The sequence below is a fragment of the Heloderma suspectum genome, chromosome 2, assembly GCF_057233095.1.
Source record: "Heloderma suspectum isolate Gila_16-S chromosome 2, 16-S_ref, whole genome shotgun sequence".
Lineage (NCBI taxonomy): Eukaryota > Metazoa > Chordata > Lepidosauria > Squamata > Helodermatidae > Heloderma > Heloderma suspectum.
This window is the reverse complement of record NC_139459.1, coordinates 375,909,416-375,931,036: the sequence shown is the minus strand read 5'-3', so window position 1 is coordinate 375,931,036 and position 21,621 is coordinate 375,909,416. Positions and strand designations below refer to the sequence as shown.

Here is a 21,621-nt window from a genome sequence, read left to right as displayed (position 1 = left end):
CTCCCGGCAGAGGTCATCCCACAGGGCGACCAAGGCAGTTTCCGCTCCAAAACCAGGCCTGAAGCCCGACTGAAATGGATCTAGATAATCCGTTTCATTCAACAGTGCCTGGAGCTGTCCTACAACCACCCGCTCAAGCACCTTGCCCAGGAAGGGGATGTTGGCCACTGGCCTATAATTGTTGACATCCTCTGGGTCCAGGTTAGGCTTTTTCAGGAGTGGTCTAATTACTGCCTCTTTTAAAGCGGCAGGCACCACTCCCTCTCTCAAGGAGGAATTTACAACCTCCTGGACCCAGCCGGACAACCCCTCCTTGTTTGATTTAATAAGCCATGAAGGGCAGGGGTCAAGCACACAAGTGGTCGATCGGACTTGGCCAATCACCTTGTCCGCATCCTCTGGCCTCAGTAACTGAAACTCATCCAATAAAACTGGACCAGACGGTGCTCTGAACGCCTCTACCAATGGAACTGCATTAATGGTGGTGTCCAATTCATGACGAATCTGAGCGACTTTATCTTCAAAGTGCCTTGCAAACTCGTCACAGCGTGCCACTGAGGGTTCCACCGTCTCTCTCCCTGGCCCAGAATGTAACAGGCCACAAACCACTCGGAAAATCTCCACTGGACGACACCGAGAAGATGCAATGCTGGTGGAAAAGAACTGTCTCTTTGCCACCCTCACCGCCACTGAGTAGGCTTGATAGTGGGCTCTTACCTGTGTTCGGTCAGACTCAGCACGAGTTTTCCTCCACCTGCGTTCTAGCCGTCTCCCATCTTGCTTCATTGCCCTCAGCTCAGGTGTATACCAAGGAGCTGGCCGGGCTCTGCTCAGAGGGAGAGGGCACTTGGGCGCGATCGTGTCAACCGCCCGAGTCATCTCTGCATTCCACAGAGCAACCTGGGCTTCGACAGGAGCACCAGCCATACCAGCAGGAAAATCCCCCAGAGCCCTCTGGAATCCATCGGAATCCATTAATCTCCGGGGGCGGACCATTTTAATAGGTCCCCCACCCTTGCAGAGGGGGAAGGCTGCCAGGAGTCTAAACCTCAGCAGGAAGTGATCTGACCATGACAAAGGGACAGATGTTAATTCCCCCACATTCAGATCACCATCCTCCTGCCCAGTCGAGAAAACCAGATCAAGCGTGTGTCCTTTTACATGCGTTGGGCCGATGACATGTTGGGACAGCCCCATGGTTGTCATGGCGGCCATGAAGTCCTGAGCCGCCCCGGATACAGTGGCCTCGGCATGGAAGTTGAGATCCCCCAGGACCCCTCAACACCAAGTCCGAGACCACCTCCATCAGCTCAGGCAGGGACTCTGATGGGCAGTGGGGTGGGCGGGACACCAACAGAATCCCTAATCTGTCCCGGGTACCCAGCACAAGGTACAAACACTCAAGATCTGCACTCGAATGAGCAGGAAGCCTGGAGAGGGAGATTGAATTCCTATAGACCACAGCAACCCTCCCTCCCCAACCCTCAAGTCGGTGTTGGTGCTGCACCGAGTACCCAGGAGGGCACAGCTGGGAGAGAGTGACCCCTCCCAGTTCCCCCACCCAGGTCTCAGTAATACATGCCAGGTCAGCCCCCTCATCCACAATCAAATCATGGATGAGGGAGATTTTATTTTGGGCCGACCTGGCATTCAGCAGCAGCACCACCAGGCCCGAGAGCAGACTGGTAAGGCTGCCAGGAACCATCAGGCTGGGGGAAGAACCAGAAGAGGGGACAGCTGTAAGGTGTCTAGCCCCTCTTCTCCTCAGCTGGCCTGTTAATCCCCCAACGCCATACCTCCCCCTGCCCGTGACCACAGTTATGGTGGCAGCTCCCCGACCCCCTGAGTTGCCCAATAGTCCTCCCAGGCACATATTAAAATGTTCGGGTATAAAATGTTCAACAGTGTAAAAGAATATAAAAGATAAGAGATAAAAGAGAAAGCAGCTAAGAAGGAGCAGATAAAATCCACGTTTACCCCTTTCTCCCTGGTCTTTAAAGCTGCTCCCCTCTGCTGCTGCTATTTGCTGCTGGTATCTGTGACTGCTGGTGTCTCTGGAGAGGCAGGTGAGTGGGTCCGCAGGTGCTGTTCCGTGCGACTCCAAGTGCGACGCTAAGTGCACACTTAGCCTCACACTTGGCGCGACGCCGAGGCGCTGCCTCTGGCAGCCCCGCCTTAAGTACCTGGTTGGCAGGGGCAGAAGCAGGCTCAGGATCCACCCAGTGCAGCTGGCTGGTCCTCCTTCCCACAGGCTCCTTAAAGACCATAAAGAAAGTTCATGTCATAAAGCTGCTGTTAAGTTAGTGGAAGAATGGCTACTAGTCCTTTTGGCTATGTGCTATTATTATTATTATTATTATTATTATTATTAAATTTATTAATCGCCCATTTGGCTGGTCACCCAGCCACTCTGGGCGATGTACAACATACAATAAAACAGTTTAAAACAATAAAATTCTACAGTAAAAACATTTTCCAAAATACCCTAGCCCATCCCAAATGCCTGCCTGAACAACCACGTTTTTAATGCGTCGCGGAAGCTCATTAAAGAGGGGGCATGGCTGAGTTCCCTAGGGAGGGAGTTCCACAGAGTGGGGGCCACCACAGAAAAGGCCCTCTCCCTCGTCCCCACCAGTCTAGCTGTCCTGGCTGATGGGACAGAGGGAAGGCCATCCGAGGCTGATCTTGTTAAGCGGCCTGTCTGGTGCTGCTGGAGGCGCTCCTTAAGATAGGCTGGGCCGGAACCATATAGGGTTTTAAAGGTCAAAACCAACACCTTGAATTTGGCCCAGAAAACAACTGGTAACCAGTGCAACTCCTTCAGCACTGGAGTGATGTGATCTCGCCGGCAGCTGCCTTTAATCAGGCGAGCTGCCGCGTTCTGTACTGTGCTACCTCCAGTACCAGAGGCAGTGAGCCTATGTCCACCAGCTGCTGGGGAACATGGGTGGGAGGGTGATGTTGTGCTCATGCCCTGCTTGTGGGTTCCTGGTCAACAGCTGGCTGGCCACTGTGTGAACAGATTGCTGGACTAGATGGATCCTTGGTCCGATCCAGCAGGGATCTTCTTATGTTCTTGGGAGGCTGAAAAGAAATGAGGTAGAATTTCCTTACTGCAAGATCACGAGGAGCAGTAGAGATTTTGCTGCTCTTGCTAGCCAGCTCTCTAGCTGTTCCGACAACCCACGAAACAATCGCCCTGCCACTGGGAGAAAAAACCCAATGGGTTCTCAGGGTGGCTTATTTGTGCAAAACTACCTTTGACTTGAAAACTGCTCTGGCTTCAGATGGCTTATCGAATGGGCCACCCGGGCAAGTTGAGGAAGTAAGACCATTGGCGCTACCATGAGGCCGTCTGGACAGCATCACAGGTGGCCATGATGCAAACGTCATCCCTTGGTTTACCACCGAGCTCCCTCCGTGGGCCCAAGACTGCATGTCTGCCAGAGCCAAGAGATCTGTGAGAGAAATGCCTTCTTGGAGGGTAAAATTTGGGGTAGCCTGAGGAGTGGAGAGACCACTGCTTTCACCAGCAGTAATATGACTGCTAGAAAGAAACAAAGTTTCATATCTGGAAAGACGTGACTGAGATAGTTGCAGAGTAGACCTCATACCTCACAATGTCATGATGTAAACATTATTCCAGAAGGTAAAAAGATCCCTGTCAGACTTGTGGAAAGAGAGAGTGTTTGATAGTAAAACGGTCAGACCTGAGGTGAAGGTCCTGCTGGCACCGTTACTGGGGGGCGGGGGGGGGGAGGTGTTGCCTGCAGTGGAAAAGGCCTTACTCGGAAGGCTTCTCACTGATAAATGGGCAGGGGCGCCACAGTGACCATCGCTACAGCCTGTGGCAGCGAGTTCCATAGTTCGTCTCTGTGCTGTGTGAAGAAGCCCTTCCTTGGATCTCTCCGGAATCTCCCACCAATCGGCTTCATGGGGCGACCCCTGGTTCCGTCTCTTAACATTCTAGAACCTGGGGTTCTCTCTGTATGCAACTTAATAAAATGAGATGGCCATTGGGCATGCTGGCTGGCAATTATGGGAGCTGCAGTCCAACACATCTGGAGGGTAACAGATTGGGGAAGGACGATGGATATGTTTACATCCCAACTTTCTTTGTTGGAAACTCCAGAAGATGCCCAGACCAACGTGACTATCCAGACCCTCTTGACGTCAGCAACTGGCAGCATTACGGGCCTTGGACACTAAAGACGGCGCTTCTGCACATGATGCCTCATTCTACTATGGAACACACTGCCGCGAAGGATATCATGAAGGATGTGTCTATCAATAGACTGCTCTATGGAACCTCCAGGTTCAGAGGCAGTATACCGGTAGAGTTCCAGGGCAACAATGGTGCGAGAGAGCTATTGTCCTTGTGGCTTTCACAAATTCCCTCACTCAGGAGCAGGGAAGCTGGACGCAGTGGAGTCTGGTGGCTCTAACGTCCATGGGGGGATGAATCCTCTCTGGGTTTCAATCTGAACCAATCAGAACTCTAAAGGAGCTATCTAAGGTGCTTCTGCACCTGCACTGCTCCTTTAGAGTTCTGACTGAAACCTGGAGTGGATCATGGCCGAACCCTGTGAAGGGGTTGTGCAGCCCTTCCTGAAGGGGGGTGGGGGGGAGCGGGAACAAGTCCCATCTTCCGTCACCACTGGCTTTGCTGGCTAGGGAAGGGGCCAGTGCCTGGAAAAGCATCCTCGGGAAGCACTCGTGCTTTCCTTGCTTCTGACCGGCGAGGAGAAAAAGGACAGCAAAATGGTCTTCCACCAGGTAGACCATTTCTTCCCTGACCAAGGAGAGGAAGAAGAGGGAGCTCCCCCTCCCCGTCCAGCTTTCCCGGCAGCCAGAAAACTCCTTCCCAGAATAATCCTAGCTCAGCTTGCCTCAGCCTGGCACCCTCCAGTTGCCTTGGGCTGCAATTCCCAGCATCCCCAGGTGGAGGAAATCTGAACAGTTCATTTTGGGGAGGAATCAGCCGCTTGGAAGGGGCCAGGAGAATCCGTGTGCAGGTGCAAAGGAGGCGGACGAAAGGCTTGCAGGGAGGGGGGGAGACAGCTTCCGCCAGTCCGCCCCGCAAGGATCAAATGAAGGGCCCCCCACTTCAGAGCGGCAGGAAATGGTGGCCGTGGCGGGGAGCGCAGCAGGCGCACCAGCTATGGTGCGGATGAGGTGGGAGGAGGAGGACACGGGGGGAGGCGCCCTGGAAGAGCCGCGGCGGGTTGGGCGTCCGGGAGACCCTCGGGCAGGGAGAGGAGCAAGGTGCTCGGGCTTCCCGGGCAGAGGACGGGCGAGGCCTGCACTGAGCAGGGTGCCGGAGGAAGGCGGAGGGCGCTGCGGGGTGAGGAGGAGAGTGCGCGGAGGTGGCCTTTGCAGTCGGCGGACTGGGGGGTGGAAGACTCTCCTTTGCCTGAGCCAGGGAGCAGCGCAGAGGGACACGGGGGGCCGATCTACATTGCACCTGCCATCGCAATGAATTCGGTGTCTCGTCGGGTTAAACACTCTCACATTAAAACGTGATTATTCACACTCACCCATTTTCCCCGTTGCAGTGCTTCATCGAATGCGCGAGCTCGGTTCACACTCGAGCGCTGTGCTGTTTTCCTGCGGTTTTCCTGTGCGCACTTGTCTGATCTCAGATGCTAAGCAGGGTCGGCCCCAGTCAGTAGTTGGATGGGCGACTGCCTGGGAATCAGGCTTCCTGCACTGAGCAGGGGGTTGTTCTATCTCTTCAAATGAAACTAAGTTTTACCCCCTCCTGTCCCCAGCACTGGATGTTTTTTTTTTAAATGAAGGCGTTATCCTTGCAGAATCGAAGCTTCACTTTGAATCTTCAAAGATCATGCCTGAACTAGAAAAAAAAAATTGCGGAGAAGCCCCGATTCTGCAAGGGAAACTTAGGCTTCTACCTGCCCATGGGAGGACTCTGAATGCCCAGAGGGAAACAGGTAGAAGCCTATCTTTCCCTCTGGGCAGTCAGGATCCTCCCATGGGCAGGTAGAAGCCTATGTTTCCCTCTGGGCATTCAGGGTCCTGCAAGGCCCAGCATCCCCATGGGCAAAGGGAGCCATTGCCCTCTGTCTTACTTGCGGTCTTCCTTGAGGCCACTAGAAGGAGCAGGATGCTACACAAGACGAGCTCTCGTCTGATCCAGCAAGGCTCTTCTCATGTTATTATACTCTCATTGTTACACAGATGACTAAGATGAGGCGACTCAGAATCATCAGCGAGAAATAAGAGTTACTCTTCAGAGATGCAACACCCAACCCCCTTTCAGCTATCGCAAACATCGATCACTCTCAAGGGCTCGGAGTCACATATCTTGAACGCAAAGACAACTTAAAAGTGATTCTGAGAGGACTCTTAGAAACAGAGGCTGGGCTCCTTCGCATGGAGCGTTTATCCCGCGACTCAGATTGCTCCTTCACGGACGTTTGCGGACTCTTTACATGACGCATCCTGCACTGAGCAGGGGGTTGGACTCGATGGTCTTATAGGCCCCTTCCAACGTTACCTTCTATGATTCTATGATGACGTGATCATCCAAGGCATCTCCTGCACTAAATGCCCTTTGTTCCGTTTTTAAATAGATCGCAGATAATGAGCTATCAAATTACCCCATGGTAATTCAGTTTCCTCCGTGAAAAGAGTGAAAGCAGCAAGACGAGGAGTGAGATCAATGAACGATCATGGAAGACTCAGATACGGGGAGAAGGAGGGGGAAGGCGGTGGGGGGAAAAGAAGGACATGCAAAAGGGAGTCGTTGTGATCCCACATTTAAAACAGAAGCAGAAAGCCCTGTTCTAAATGTAGGATTTTAGGCTAGTGGAGAGACGCCCTTTGACAGCAAGGTTCCAGGGAACACTGAACAGGCTTCTTGTTTCTTTATTAATTTAGTTTATATCTTGCTTTCCCACTACAACTAGTGCTCAAGGCAGCTAAAAACAATAAAACACAAGACAACAATCAAACCTACAATTATAACAATAAAAATAAATTAAAAACATATCAATAAAAAAATACAGTCACCTCACCCACCCGTTAAGACCTCCTCCACCAAACAAGTCAACTTCAAAGAAAATGCCTTTGCCTAACGGCAGAAAGCCCACACCCCACATTCACCACACAGGAGTGACAGAAGTGCCCTTTTCTCCCGACCCCGCTCTTTTCCCCGGTGGCCGGGTGCACTACAGAGGAAAGCATCGGCCTACAGCTGCCCACCACCATCATTCCGAAGGACGGCTCCGAGCCCCACTGGAGGCCCAGAGGCATGTGCGGACACAGAGACAGCAGCAACTGCGGACCCTCACTCGGCGCTGGAGCGACCCCAGCTGCCAGGGAGAACCGTGGATCTTTTGCTAATGTAGCGTAAGGAAAAGTAGCAGCAGGGCTGCTCAGCGGGCGCCAAGAAAGGCACCCAGGGGCCCGCTGCTGCCCATAGGCGCTGGGCGTCCCGCCTAGTCCATCGCCGTTGGTGCTGCGGGGATCCAAGCGTGGGAGGAGGCGAACCCGGAACCAGGGCTGGGCTCGGGATGGGGTCGACGGGAGCTTGGGGAACTCGGGCGGCACAGCCCTGCCCCAGGGCCAGGCAGGGTGCCCCAGGGAGGGAGAGAAGTGCTGAGGGACCAAACTCCACCTCCTCCTCCAAAGGGGTCTTCCCTGAGCTTGGACCTGCAGCAACCCGAGACCCCAGGCTTCGCAAAGCTCTCCCCGCTCCGGCCCTGCATATTCCAGTCAGCAAGCTGCTCTCTCTCCCCAGCGTGCCTTCCCAAAATGCCGAAGGGCATCTCAGATTCATCACCCCCTCCTAGGAGCCCCCAAGGGACGGCAAACGAACCAGCCCGTCCCTGCAGTCCTCCCATGAGCTGCCTAGCAAAAGCAATGGTCCGCCAGCAGCGTGACAATGGGGTTATGGCCTGAGCAGGGAACCCTGATTCTGCCCCCCTTGCACTGGCTGCCCGCATGTTGGAAGGTCCCAGTTCTGACCTGTGAAGCATGACATGGCTTGGAGCTGTAATTCCAGATGAGGTACTTAATTTCTGATTTTCTAAATGACTTAGAGATATCTGTAAATATGCTCAGCAGTATATAAATTGATGAAAGAAAGAAATGAAGAAAGGCTCCACTGTGTGTTTTATATCTATTATCGGAGACATATGATGAAAGCAAGTTCACTTGTATTTAAATAAATGCAATTCTGCGTTGCAGCATAAATCCAGAAATTGTCAGAATCTTGGTGCGGTCTCTTTTGTGGCCATCATTTTAAGACCCTACTACCATCTCACTGACCTTGGATGACAGGCCTGTTCTTGCCTACAGACAGCCCCCTAATCTGAAACCGGCATGGATGGAGCACCCATAAATCTGGGTGTCGCACCTCTTTGAGCCCTAGGGGCAAATTCAATTTTGCAGACGCTCTTGGGAGTCACATTCCAGCGGCAGGGGAAGCCAAAGGCAAAATCGCCGGGGCCAGAGGCAAAGGGGTGGAGGCGAAATAAGAAAGCACCAGCATGCTTTGGCTGAAAGCTCTTGACTGCCAGTAAGTAATACCTTTCCCACGAGCTATTGTGGTCCCAAGCCATGTCAGGCCTTACAGGTTAATACCAGCACCTTGACTCAAGCTTCGAAGCAAATACGCAGCCGGTGCAAGAGGGCCAGAGTCGGTCTTATGCGTGCGGCCCTTCTAGGCCCTGTTATCAGTCTGGCTGCTGCACCTGGCACGAGCTGCAGCTTCTCAACTGTCTTCAAAGGCAGCCCCACGTACAGCACATTGCAGTAATCCAACTTGGAGTTTTTGAGAGCACAGACAACTGAAGCCAGGTTATCCCTGTCCTGATGGGGCGTTAGCTGGGCCACCAACCCAACTTGGCAGAGGGCACTCCGTGCAAATGAGGCTACTTGCGCCTCAAGTGACAAGGATGGCTCCAGGAGGACCCCCGAACTACGAACCTGCTCCTTCGGGGGGGGGGGGGTGCAGCCCCCTGCAGGACAGCTGAGCACCCTCCATCCATCCAGGCAGAAGAACTACCCACCAACAGCATCTCAGTCTTGTCTGGATTTGTTTCAGTTTCTTAGCCCTACTCCAGTCCATTGCCGCAGCCAGGCCCCGATTTAGCACCTCCACAGCCTCACCTGAAGAAGAGGAAGAGGAGACGTAGAGCTGTGTGTCCTCGGTGTACGGAGGGCAGTGCACTCCAACACTCCGGACGCCCGCACTCAACAGCTCCATGTAGATGTTGAATAGCAAGGGGGCAAAACTGGACCTCGCGGAACCCCTTGCTGGAGAATCCACAGGGCAGAGCAGTGATGCCCAAGCACCACCTTCCAGAGCCGGCCCTCCGAGGCACTGCAGGGCCTCCCGCTCCCAACTCAGAGGGTCGTCCCAGAAGGACACCGAGGTCGATGGTATCGTAAGCCGCTGAGGGATCACAGAGAATCAACAAGGTCCCAGTCCCCCCGTCTTTCTCCCGACATAGGTATTCACACAGGGCGACCAAGGCGGCTTCCGTGCCAAACCCAGCCTGGACCCCGACTGAAATGGATCGATATGGGGTGCTCCTGTGCTTGTAGGCGAATCCTGGAGGACCCTCATGAGGAATGGAGATTTATATATATTGGTTACTATTTTTGCATTGTGCTTTATTCTCTCTCCTGTTTACTGCTCAGTCGCTGGGATTACTTTAGTTTATTTTTTAATGTCTGATTGTATATCTATTGATATTTCAACTCTGTAGTTATCTGCCAACAGCCTATTTAAATTACTTTGCCAATTCATCCTGACTGCACCCCGAGTTGTATCCCAGCACCAATGGGATACATTGGGAGCAGGATAACTTCCACTATTGCTGAGCCCCTTTCCACACTTCATACATTTCTGTGTTTTTACTTCTGTGTGGCTTTTTGGATACATATGAAGGTTTTCTCTTCTGCTGAAGCTCTTTTTATAGTCCATTTATTTATATAGCTTGCCCTGTGTGCGTTCTTTGATGTATATTAAGATGTCCAATATAGTTGAAACTCTTTCCATACTCGTGTCATCACTATGGTTTCTCCTCTATATGAGTTCTTTGATGCTTAGTGAGATTTCCACTTAAACTGAATGTCTTTCCACACTCCATGCATTTATATGGCTTCTCTCTGGTGTGGGTTCTTTGATGCTGAGTACGACTGCTACGATCACTGAAAGTCTTTCTACATTCCAAGCATTTATATGGTTTCTCCCGTATGTGTGTTCTTTGATGTTTAATGAGATTTCCTCTATCACTGAAGCTATTTCCACATTCCAGGCATTTGCATGGCTTCTGCCCACTGTGCGTTCTTCGATGTTCAGCAAAATGTCCACTTTGACTGAAGCTCTTTCCACATTCCAGGCATGTATATGGCTTCTCACCAGTATGGGTTCTTTGATGCTGAGTAAGACTGCTACTATCAATGAAGCTCTTTCCACATTCCAGGCATGTATATGGCTTCTCCCCAGTATGGGTTCTTTGATGTTTAGTATGACTGCCGCTATCACTGAAGCTCTTTCCACATTCCAGGCATTTATATGGCTTCTCCCCGGTGTGGGTTCTTTGGTGACTAGTAAGACTGCCACTAGTACTGAAGCTCTTTCCACACTCCAGGCATTTATATGGCTTCTCCCCAGTATGGGTTCTTTGGTGACTAGTAAGACTGCCACTTACACTGAAGCTCTTTCCACACTCCAGGCATTTATATGGCTTCTCCCCACTGTGGGATCTTTGATGTCTAGTAAGACTTCCACTTGCACTGAAGCTTTTTCCACATTGCATGCAGTTATATGGCTTCTCACCAGTATGGGTTCTTTGATGTTTCCTAAGATTTCCACTATCACAGAAGCTCTTTCCACACTCCAGGCATTTATATGGCTTCTCCCCGGTATGTATTCTCTGATGTTGACTAAGATGTCCACTTACACTGAAGCACTTTCCACATTCCATGCATTCATATGGCTTCTCCCCAGTGTGGATACTTAGATGTCTAGTAAGTCTTCCACTTACACTGAAGCTCTTTCCGCATTCCATGCAGTTATAAGGCTTCTCACCAGTATGGGTTCTTTGATGTTTCGTAAGAGTTCCACTATCACAGAAGCTCTTTCCACACTCCAGGCATTTATATGGTTTCTCCCCGGTGTGTGTTCTTTGATGTCTAGTAAGACTTCCACTTTCACTGAAGCTCTTTCCACATTCCAGGCAGTTATATGGCTTCTCACCAGTATGGGTTCTTTGATGTTTCGCAAGATTTCCACTTTCACAGAAGCTCTTTCCACACTCCAGGCATTTATATGGCTTCTCTCCGGTGTGTGTTCTTTGATGATGAGTAAAACTTCTACTCTCAGTGAAGCTCTTTCCACACTCCAGGCATTTATATGGCTTCTCCTCACTGTGGGATCTTTGATGTCTAGTAAGACTTCCATTTACACTGAAGCTCTTTCCACATTGCATGCACTTATATGGCTTCTCACCAGTATGGGTTCTTTGATGTTTCATAAGATTTCCACTATCACAGAAGCTCTTTCCACACTCCAGGCATTTATATGGCTTCTCCCCGGTATGTGTTCTCTGATGTCGACTAAGATGTCCACTTACACTGAAGCACTTTCCACATTCCATGCATTCATATGGCTTCTCACCAGTGTGGATACTTAGATGTCTAGTAAGTCTGCCACTTACACTGAAGCTCTTTCCACATTCCATGCAGTTATATGGCTTCTCACCAGTATGAGTTCTTTGATGTTTCGTAACATTTCCACTATCACAGAAGCTCTTTCCACACTCCAGGCATTTATATGGTTTCTCCCCGGTGTGTGTTCTTTGATGTCTAGTAAGACTTCCACTTCCACTGAAGCTCTTTCCACATTCCAGGCAGTTATATGGCTTCTCACCAGTATGGGTTCTTTGATGTTTCGTAAGATTTCCACTATCACAGAAGCTCTTTCCACACTCCAGGCATTTATATGGCTTCTCTCCGGTGTGTGTTCTTTGATGTTGAGTAAGACTTCTACTCTCAGTGAAGCTCTTTCCACATTCCAGGCAGTTATATGGCTTCTCCCCAGTATGTCTTCTCTGATGTTTAGTAAGATGTCCACTTACACTGAAGCACTTTCCACATGCCTCGCATGCATATGACTTCTCCTGATTGTGGATACTTAGATGTCTAGTAAGACTTCTACGATGACTGAAGCACTTTCTACTTTCCTGGCATTTATATGGCTTTCCCCCAGCATGGGTTCCTTGATGTTCAAGGAGATTTTCTCGATCACTGAAACTCTTTCTACATTCCATGCCTTTATACGACTCCTCCCCACTGTGTATTCTCTGCTGATTAGTAAGACTTCCACTTGCACATAGGGTCTTACGTACCTTTGATGAAATAAAAAGTTGTATAGTGTAAGTACATTACATAAACCCCCCTCCAAAGAATCCCAGTGTCTATTTGAAAATGTTTCTAGGAACGTATGTAGGATCTTGCCACAACAGGTGCTGTACTGACTGTAAAATTTTACATTAAAAACATGATAGAAAGCACCGACAAACTGACAAATTGATGTAAAATGTTACATTAAAAACATGATAGAAAGCACCGACAAAGATTTTACAGATCTTGTAAAATGACAAAGCTGCATAGTAGAACATCTCTCACTCACACATATGAAAAAACCCTGGTGACAATTAACTAATGCTTCAAGGACCGTATGCAGGATCTTACCAGAACAGCTGTTGAAGTTGTCCCCCTCGGGGTTGAGGAGCAGGTCTTAGCTTCCTAATCTCTAGTTTGGGCTTCACAGTGTCAAATTTATACCACACATTCTCATGTATCAGCAAAAAGCATCAACTTGAAAAAGTATCTTGAAGAACAGTTTCCAACAAGGGATTCTTTAAATTCCACATAAGAACCCAGAGGTAGAAATTGCGGACTGTTCTTTCTCTGCACTTTACATTATAGTTCAAAACAAATATCTTGACATTTCCCTAATGTATAACTAATGTCTTTGAAATGCAAGGTCTTTCTGTCTTCTTCCGTAAAATTATTTCTAGCTATTCCTGACACAGACTCCTTCCTGACTAAAGCAGGAGCGAACAGGCTGCTGGAATCAAGCAACGGTAAACCAGGTGAACTACCCCCACCTTTGTGTCTAATGTCCGTTACAGGTAACCTTCGGAGTAACTTACTGTCTACAGCCATGACATGAATTGCTTCCAGGTCTGCTTCCCCCTCCAGGACACTAGACACAGACATGTTTTCCTTTCTTTCTGTGGAATAGCGTACCTTAGCTTGGTGACCTCCAGATACGGTGGACTATAACTACCGTGATCCCCAGCAAGATGACGGGGGGTTACGGGAGTTGTATCCAACACACCTGGAGGATGCTTGGCGGAGGAATGTTTCTGTAATACAACGATGATATCGATTTCCACAACAGGGCAGGGAAAGCAGAACTATAGAGGGGCTGCGGCGTCGGGGGTGGGGGGAGAACAAACTGAAAATAGCTGCCTGCTCTGTGCTTCTTATTTAATGTGGCTGCAGACATCAGTGTAGATGGTCACATACAAAGCTACCTATGGCCCAGGTAGAGATGTGGAGGCCTGGGGAAAAAAGGGAACATTGTTGGGGGACAGGGCTTTTTCCTCCCCCGCACCCGGACAATTAAGATGAGGTGTGTATACACGAAGAAACGGAGTAGCACTCATAGTCAACAAAAGGGTGGGAAAAGCAGTACTGGGGTACAATCTCAAAAACGATAGAATGATCTAGGTGGTGCCGACAAGAGAGATTTGGATTCTGGGACCACGGGGGGAACAGCTCTAATTGTGCCCAGTAATAGTCTTCAGACACATGCAGGAAGGAAGCCAGACTATGAAGCACATGGTCTTCGACGTCTGTACACTAATGCCCAGAGTATGGGAAACAAACAGAACGAAACTGAACTCTTAATACAAGAGGAAAATTATGACTTGATAGGTATAACTGAGACTTGGTGCGATGACTCTCATGACTGGAATACAGCAACTGAAGGATAGAACTTGTTCAAAAAGAACAGGAGGAACAGAAAGGGAGGTGGGGTTGCAATGTATGTGAAAAATACATATCTCTGCACAGAAATACAGGAGGATGAGCTTGGTAGCCCCATCGAGAGCATCTGGATCAAAATAAACGGAGCAAAGAATAAAAGGAACCTAATGGTCGGAGTCTACTACCGGCCACCCAATCAAGGAGAAGACAAGGATGAAACTTTTGAAAAGCAAATAGCCAATGTTTTAAGGAAGCATGATGTAGTACTAATGGGGGACTTCAATTTCCCCGATATTTGTTGGGAGACAAATTCTGCAAAACATGGCCCCTCCGGGAAATTCCTGACTTGTGTGGTGGATAACTTCCTCCTACAGAAAGTAGACGAAAGAACTAGAGGATCGGCTATCCTTGACTTGATCCTAACCAACAGAGACGACTTAGTGGATAAAGTAGCAGTTACAGGAACTCTGGGGGAAAGCGACCATGTTGTACTTGAGTTCTTGGTTCTAAGGGAAGCAAAAGCCGAGTGTAGTCAAATGCGTACCCTGGATTTTAGAAAAGCTGATTTTAATAAACTCAGAACAATGAGTTAAGCAACGATCCGGTGGATCCACAGATGGCTACAGAAACGGACTCAAAGAGTGCTTATCAATGGGACCTTCTCAAACTGGAGAGAGGTAATGAGTGGGGTACCACAGGGCTCAGTCCTGGGCCCAGTGCTCTTCAACATTTGTATTAATGACTTGGAGGAGGAGGTGCAGGGAATGCTGATCAAATTTGCTGATGACACAAAATTGGGCGGGACAGCTAATACTTTGGAAGACAGAAGAAGTGATCTGGATAGACTGGAGCGCTGGGCAGAAAACAACAGAATGACATTTAATAGGGATAAATGCCAAGTTCTGCACCTAGGAAAAAGAAAACCAAATGCACAGTTACAAGATGGGGGATACGTAGCTCAACAACACTACAAGCGAGAAGGATCTTGGAACTGTTGTAGATCACAAGCTGAATATGAGCCAACAATGTGATGTGGCTGCAAAAAAGGCAAATGCTATTTTGAGCTGCATTAATAGAAGCATAGCTTCCAAATCCCGGGAAGTACTAGTTCCCCTCTACTCAGCACTGGTTAGGCCTCATCTGGAGTACTGTGTCCAATTCTGGGCACCACACTTTAAGAAGGATGCAGACAAACTGGAGAGGGTTCAAAGGAGGGCAACAAAGATGATCAGGGGACTGGAAACAAAGCCCCATGAAGAGAGACTGAAGGAACTGGGCATGTTTAGCCTTGAGAAGAGAAGACTGAGAGGAGATATGATAGCACTCTTCAAGTCCTTGAAAGATTGTCACAGAGAGGACGGCCAGGATCTCTTCTCGATCATCCCAGAGTGCAGGACATGGAATAATGGGCTCAACTGACAGGAAGCCAGATTCCGGCTGAACATCAGGAAAAACTTCCTGACGGTTAGAGCAATATGACAATGGAGCCAATTACCTGGGGAGGTAGTGGGCTCTCCCACACTGGGGGCGTTCAAGACAAAGCTGGACAGCCATCTGTCAGGGATGCTCTGACTTGGATTCCTGCATTGAGAAGGGGTTGGACTCGATGGCCTTGTAGGCCCCTTCCAACCCTACTACTATTCTGTTCTGTTCTGTTCTGTTCTGTTCTATTCTATTCTATTCTATTCTATTCTATCTCAGTACGAATCCAAGGCAAACCATTCAACATCACAGTAATTCAAGTCAATGCCCCAACCACTGTGGCCGAAGAAGTGGAGGTTGATCGGTTCTATGAAGACCTACAACACTTTCTATAACTAACACCAAAAAAAGATGTCCTTTTCATCATAGGAGATTGGAATGCTAAAGTAGGAAGTCAAGAAATCACCAGGATAACAGGCAAGCATGGCCTTGGTGTACAAAATGAAGCAGGACAAAGGCTAATAGAGTTGTGCCAAGAGAACATGCTGATCATAGCAAACACTCCTTTCCAACCGCGCAAGAGGTGATTGTACACATCGACATCACCAGATGGTCAATATCGAAATCAGATTGATTATGTCCTTTGCAGCCAAAGATGGAGAAGCTCTATACAGTCAGTAAAAACAAGACCTGGAGCTGACTGTGGCTCAGATTGGGAGCTTCTTATCGCAAAATTTCAGCTTAAATTGAAGAACGTAGGGAAAACCACTAAACCATTCAGCTATGACCTAAATCATATCCCTTCTGAATATACAGTGGAGGTGAGGAATAGATTTCAGGGATTAGACCTGATAGACAGAGTGCCTGAGGAACTATGGACAGAGGTCCGTAACATTGTTCAGGAGGCAGCAACAACATCCATCCCAAAGAAAAAGAAATGCAAGCAAGCCAAGTGGCTGTCTGATGAGGCTTTACAAGTAGCTGAGGAAAGAAGGCAAGCGAAAAGCAAGGGAGAAAAGGGAAGATATATCCAACTGAATGCAGAGCTCCAAAGAATAGCAAGGAGAGACAAGAAGGCCTTCTTAAATGAACTACGCAAAGAAATTGAGGAAAACGACAGAATGGGAAAGGATAGAGATCTTTTCAATCAGAGATCTCAAGGGAACGTTTTGTGCAAAGACGGGCATGATAAAGGACATAGAAGGCAAGGACCTAACAGAAGCAGATGAGATTAAGAAGAGGTGGAAAGAATACACAGAAGAACTATAAAGGAAAGATCTTAATGTCCCTGATAGCCATGATAGCGCGGTCACTGAACTTGAGCCGGACATCCTAGAGAGTGAAGTCAAGTGGGCCTTAGGAAGCATTACTAACAACAAAGCTAGCGGAGATGACAGTATTCCAGCTGAGCTATTTAAGATCCTAAAAGATGATGCTCTTAAAGTGCTGCACTCAATATGCCAACAAATTTGGAACACTCAACAGTGGCCACAAGACTGGAAAAGGTCAGTTTACATTCCAATTCCAAAGAAGGGTAACGCCAAAGAGTGTTCAAACTACTGTACAATTGCGCTCATTTCACATGCCAGCAAGGTGATGCTCAAAATCCTACAAGCTAGGCTTCAGCAGTATGTGAACCGAGAACTACCGGAAGTACAAGCTGGGTTTCGAAGAGGCAGAGGAACTAGAGAGCAAATCGCCAACATGCGCTGGATCACGGAGAAAGCAAGAGAATTCCAGAAAAACGTCTACTTCTGCTTCATTGACTACGCTAAAGCCTTTGATTGTGTGGATCACAACAAACTGTGGCAAATTCTTCAAGAGATGGGAGTACCAGACCACCTTACCTGTCTCCTGAGAAACCTGTACGAGGGTCAAGAAGCAACAGTAAGAACCGGACATGGAACAACGAATTGGTTCAAAATTGGGAAAGGAGTACGACAAGGCTGCCTATTGTCGCCCTGCTTATTTAACTTATATGCAGAGTACATCATGAGAAACGCCGGGTTGGATGAATCACAGGTCGGAATTAAGATTGCTGGGAGAATTATCAACAAGCTCAGATACGCAGACAATACCACCCTAATGGCAGAAAGCGAAGAGGATCTCAAGAGCCTCTTGTTGAGGGTGAAAGTGGAGAGTGCAAAAGCTGGTTTGAAACTCAACATTAAAAAAACTCAGATCATGGCATCTGGCCCCATCACTTCCTGGCATATGGAAGAGGATGAAATGGAAGCAGTGACAGATTTTATTTTCTTGGGCTCTAAGATCACCGCAGACGTTGACTGTAGAGATGAAATTAAAAGACGCTTGCTCCATGGGAGGAAAGCTATGGCAAACGTAGACAGCATAGTAAGAAGCAGAGACATCACCTTGCCAACAAAGGTCCGTCTAATCAAAGCTATGGTTTTCCCAGTAGCAACGTATTGTAGCAGCCATATTGGGGGTCAGACTAAGTAGCCTCATGCAGTCTCATGCTTCATGTTCTTGCTGAGCTCTTTCTCCCTTGAATATATTGTTGTAAGCTGACGAGACACAGGAATTCCTTATCTTGTCAAAGGTCATACAACTGTATATCTTGTTCTCTGCTGTTCTCTTCTGTTCTCTCCTTATCATGGCTACCCTATAACCCAGTTCTTGTATTATAAACAATAGTGCTAGGAGAAGAAATGTTGAGGACTGCAACCCCACACGGGAGGGAGAGGAGGAGCCGTTTCATATGTGTCACAATGTCTATAAAAACAATGTGCTGATGTATTTCAGGGCTTCTGGCTCTTTGGAAATGATTCCAGCCTTAAGCCCGCGCGTTAAATAAAGAATCTCTTTTTCCTTCACTCCGTGGTCTCTCTGACTCTGGGTTCTGCAACATAAATGGTGCCGTGACTCGGATGTGGCAGGCTCTGAGCCAGACAGGTGGCAGTTGCCTGCTCATGATCGCCGCACCGGGAAGACGAGCTCCGCGCATGCCTCCCTTTCTTGGCGCCAACGACCTTTTTGTCGAGTGAATGGGAGAAAGCCTGCACCGGGATCACCCAAACGGCAGCGAGCGGCAAGAGAACCTTGGGAAGCGGAGGAAGGAACTTGAGCCCTGCCTGTATCGCAGCTGCAATTGAGTCAAAACCCACATTGGAAGCCTTCAGGAGAAAGGCAAGTATATGGGAAAAAGAGGGCCCCGCCTTTAGGGAGAAAGGCCACTGGGCAGAAAAAAAGAGGGCCCCGCCTTATGAAGAAGGTCAGTGTTGGTGGTATACGTATACAAAAGAACCTACTCCTTGCGGGTAGAAGGGGGGCCTGATCACACCCCCGAGTGGGCACCAGTACCCAGCACGCCAGTACTCAGTAGGAAGCTGAGGAAGCTGGGGAAGCCGCTTTCCGCTCTGGTAAAAAGTGGGAAAAGTGGGTGGCAGGGACATATGGATGCAGTGGAGAGACTGATGATTGTGTGAGTGGCTACTGCGGTTTCCGACGCATACCGTTGACCGTCCGGGTGCCCAGGCCAGTAGCAAAGTGCGTGGTGTGTAAAACCCTCTTGTGTCGGCCAGTGAGACCCCTTACTCACTGACCAATTCCCATTCCCTAATTGTGTCTGTCTTCAATTTAGGAGGGAGGCTATGGGTGGTGGGGGAAGCAAACCTTGCACCTCCTTGAGATGTATGTCAAACAAAGAAGGAAAAAGGTTTTTTTAGAAAGATTCAGAATAGAGAGAGAAAACAGCAAAAAGCTCAAGGTCGAGCTGAGAGGAAAAAAAGAACAAGATCTGAGGCTGTTAATTAGAGAAATGGGGCAGGACAGTCTGGCTTTTAACAAAGCGTGGGAGCGTGAGAGTGTAAGGCCGAAGAAGTAGCTGTTAGCCTAGCGCGCCAAGGGGGGGGGGGGCAGAAAAATTGCCCACAACATTCTGAGTTGTGCGACATCATCACCTCGCCTAATTGAGATGAAATCCCTAAGAAATGGAAACTGAAAATGAAGACCCAGAAGATGAAGGCAAAATAGAAAATAAAGGTGAAGAATCAGCCCCCAGAGCACAAGCTAGACCCCTCTTCGAGTGAAAAGTGTGCCATAAGACTGGCCCAAAGCAGAATGAAGCGGAAAGACCATGTTGAAGATCTCTGTCAAGGTAACCGTGTTTAGCTTTGAACTGTGTTAGAATTGCATAGAGCCTGTAGCTACTGACCATCAGCTATATGATTTCTGAAGAGCGTAACCATTAAGCTTTTGCCGTGAGATTCCCTGCAATGAAGAAATCTCACTGATTTGAGTGTCCAGTGTTACACTGCCTAAGTGTGTGTGCTGAAGAGACCGAGAAACCAGACAGCATGATCCTGGCCAAGCCAAAATCACGCTACTACCATGCTCCTAAAAGCTGCAATAAACTGTGTAAGCTGGGAAAAGAAAATATTGGAGCAACTGTCTTAAAAAACAATGAGATCTGTGTAGCTGGCTGGCTGACGCTGTCAGTGATGTTACAACTTTAAATTAAGACTGTTTTCCTGTTTGAGACCCCAGCGAAGAAAGCTGACCCGAGTTATTTGTTGCCCGTGCCAAAGCAAGAATTTGGCTGCCCTGTACCTCATCATGTCCTGTTTTAAGCTTAATGGCTGCCTGAAAAATGCAAGTATAAGGCGATGCCCATCACCCCCCAGCGTCCTGAGTTTCGGCACTCAGTGTTTCAGTGCTTTCGTGTACCAGGTTAGAAGAGAAAAAAAAAAAAAGAGTAAGTTTTTAAAATGTCTGTGAGATCCTGACAGAACTAAAATAAAATTTACAGAAGAGTTGCCCAGGTTAAAGCGTCACGGCTAAAGAGCTGAGCTGTGCCGCTCTGTTTAGACAGAGGCCTGGCTAAAAAATTAAAGGCCCTTGTCTGTCAGAAGGGGTGTAGGGCCACACTTCCCCTTTGTAAACTGATGCAAAAGTGGAGAGCCTTTGCTGGAAACTTCGCATCTTCATTGCCCAGAGCCTTCTCTGTTTGCCTCCATCGTTGTCTGGGCTTTTTAGAGACACTCTGCACATGAACTAAAATTTTAAATTGTCAAAGACTTGCCATGGACAGTGCTGTGAAGCTTTTGATAAACTTGAACTCTCATCGCTGTGGACCGTGTGTCTGTGTTTGTAGTCAGCTCAGTGTACAGCAGGCTGAGTTTGATCTATAACTTTTAGATTTCCTTCTGCCAGAACTCATGCAGCATAGAGTTGCCGAGGCAAAAATGGTGACCTAGAACTCTTTGCGTGTGTAGGTATGCCCGTCCCTTGATTTTGATGAGCCCTGAGCTTTCAGCCAGAAAAGCAGTATGATTGCTGGATCTGCTCCATCATGCCTTACCATGCAAAAAGTGTTTTCCATTCATTGTGTTAAATTGCAGAAAAAGTTTGTTGTGTATATTTTATGATTTCTTAGATATCATAAAATATATGTGATATTTGCAGATTAGTGTTAGTTGCAACTCCAAATGATACTAAGTGTGGTTCCTGATAGAAGACAGATAGAGAAGGGAGAAAAAAGAAAAAAGAAAAGGCAAGAGGCAAAGAAAAAAAACATTTGTAGAAAAGAAGCGTGGCCATAGTTGCCCCCAGGGTAAATTAAAAGCAGCTGATTGTGCCTGGAGCTTATTACCTGGGGTAAAGTAGCCACAATAATGTAATAGTTCTTTAAGATGAAGAAAATGTAACTAGAAGGAGAAGAAAAGCCTATCCCAAATGTGTGTCATTGAGACTAGTGTAAGGCAGAAAGGTTTAAGTAAGTGAGTTTAACTTGAAAAAGACAAATAAAGAGACAAGGCTGGTGCATGGAGCAGAAAGTTTTATATAAAAAGTTTAAAACATGATCTGCAATACAGGCAGATCAGCAAAGAAAAAGAAAGCAAAAGAAAGAAAAAAATTTGTCTTCCCATACTAATGAATAAAAGTGTTATCAAGCACTTTGGGAAGCGAAGTTGTTTACAGGAAGCTGTGCCTGAAAACCAAACACTTCTAGCCTATGCTGAAAATGCTTGCTAGTGTTGTGTTGCCTCATGGGTAACATGTATGGTATAAAACCCATTTAGCCCAATAGCTCGTGGTTCAGAGAAGCTGTCTGATCCAACCATTAAGTACGCCTGTGTGCTGTAAGTTACCCAATAAAGTCTCCTTGTAAGTAACCCCCCCCCCCCCCGGAATCCCAAAACACAA

At 48.2% G+C, this 21,621-nt stretch overlaps 2 protein-coding genes across 4 annotated transcripts in view; one reads left to right on the top strand and one right to left on the bottom strand.

Moving 5' to 3' along the window:
• The window catches only part of LOC146356234 (uncharacterized), a 943,348-nt gene that overhangs the window by 625,626 nt on the left and 296,101 nt on the right, over window positions 1–21,621 (top strand). The gene's annotated exons all lie outside the window — the stretch shown is intronic.
• LOC146356242 (uncharacterized) overlaps window positions 1–21,621 on the bottom strand; it is a 113,074-nt gene that overhangs the window by 9,032 nt on the left and 82,421 nt on the right. The window contains exons 3-4 of one of the 3 annotated variants that reach the window (XR_014787256.1): window positions 8,953–12,383; window positions 1,978–2,255 (exon numbers count right to left, since the gene is read on the bottom strand). Coding sequence is in view for 2 of the 3 variants with exons in the window: in XM_084831229.1 (XP_084687355.1) it covers window positions 10,044–12,383 (2,340 nt within the window). In the remaining variant the exon portion in view is untranslated. Of the gene's footprint in view, window positions 1–1,977; window positions 12,384–21,621 lie in introns of those variants that run through there. The other 2 variants (XM_084831230.1, XM_084831229.1) reach the window with 2 other exon arrangements.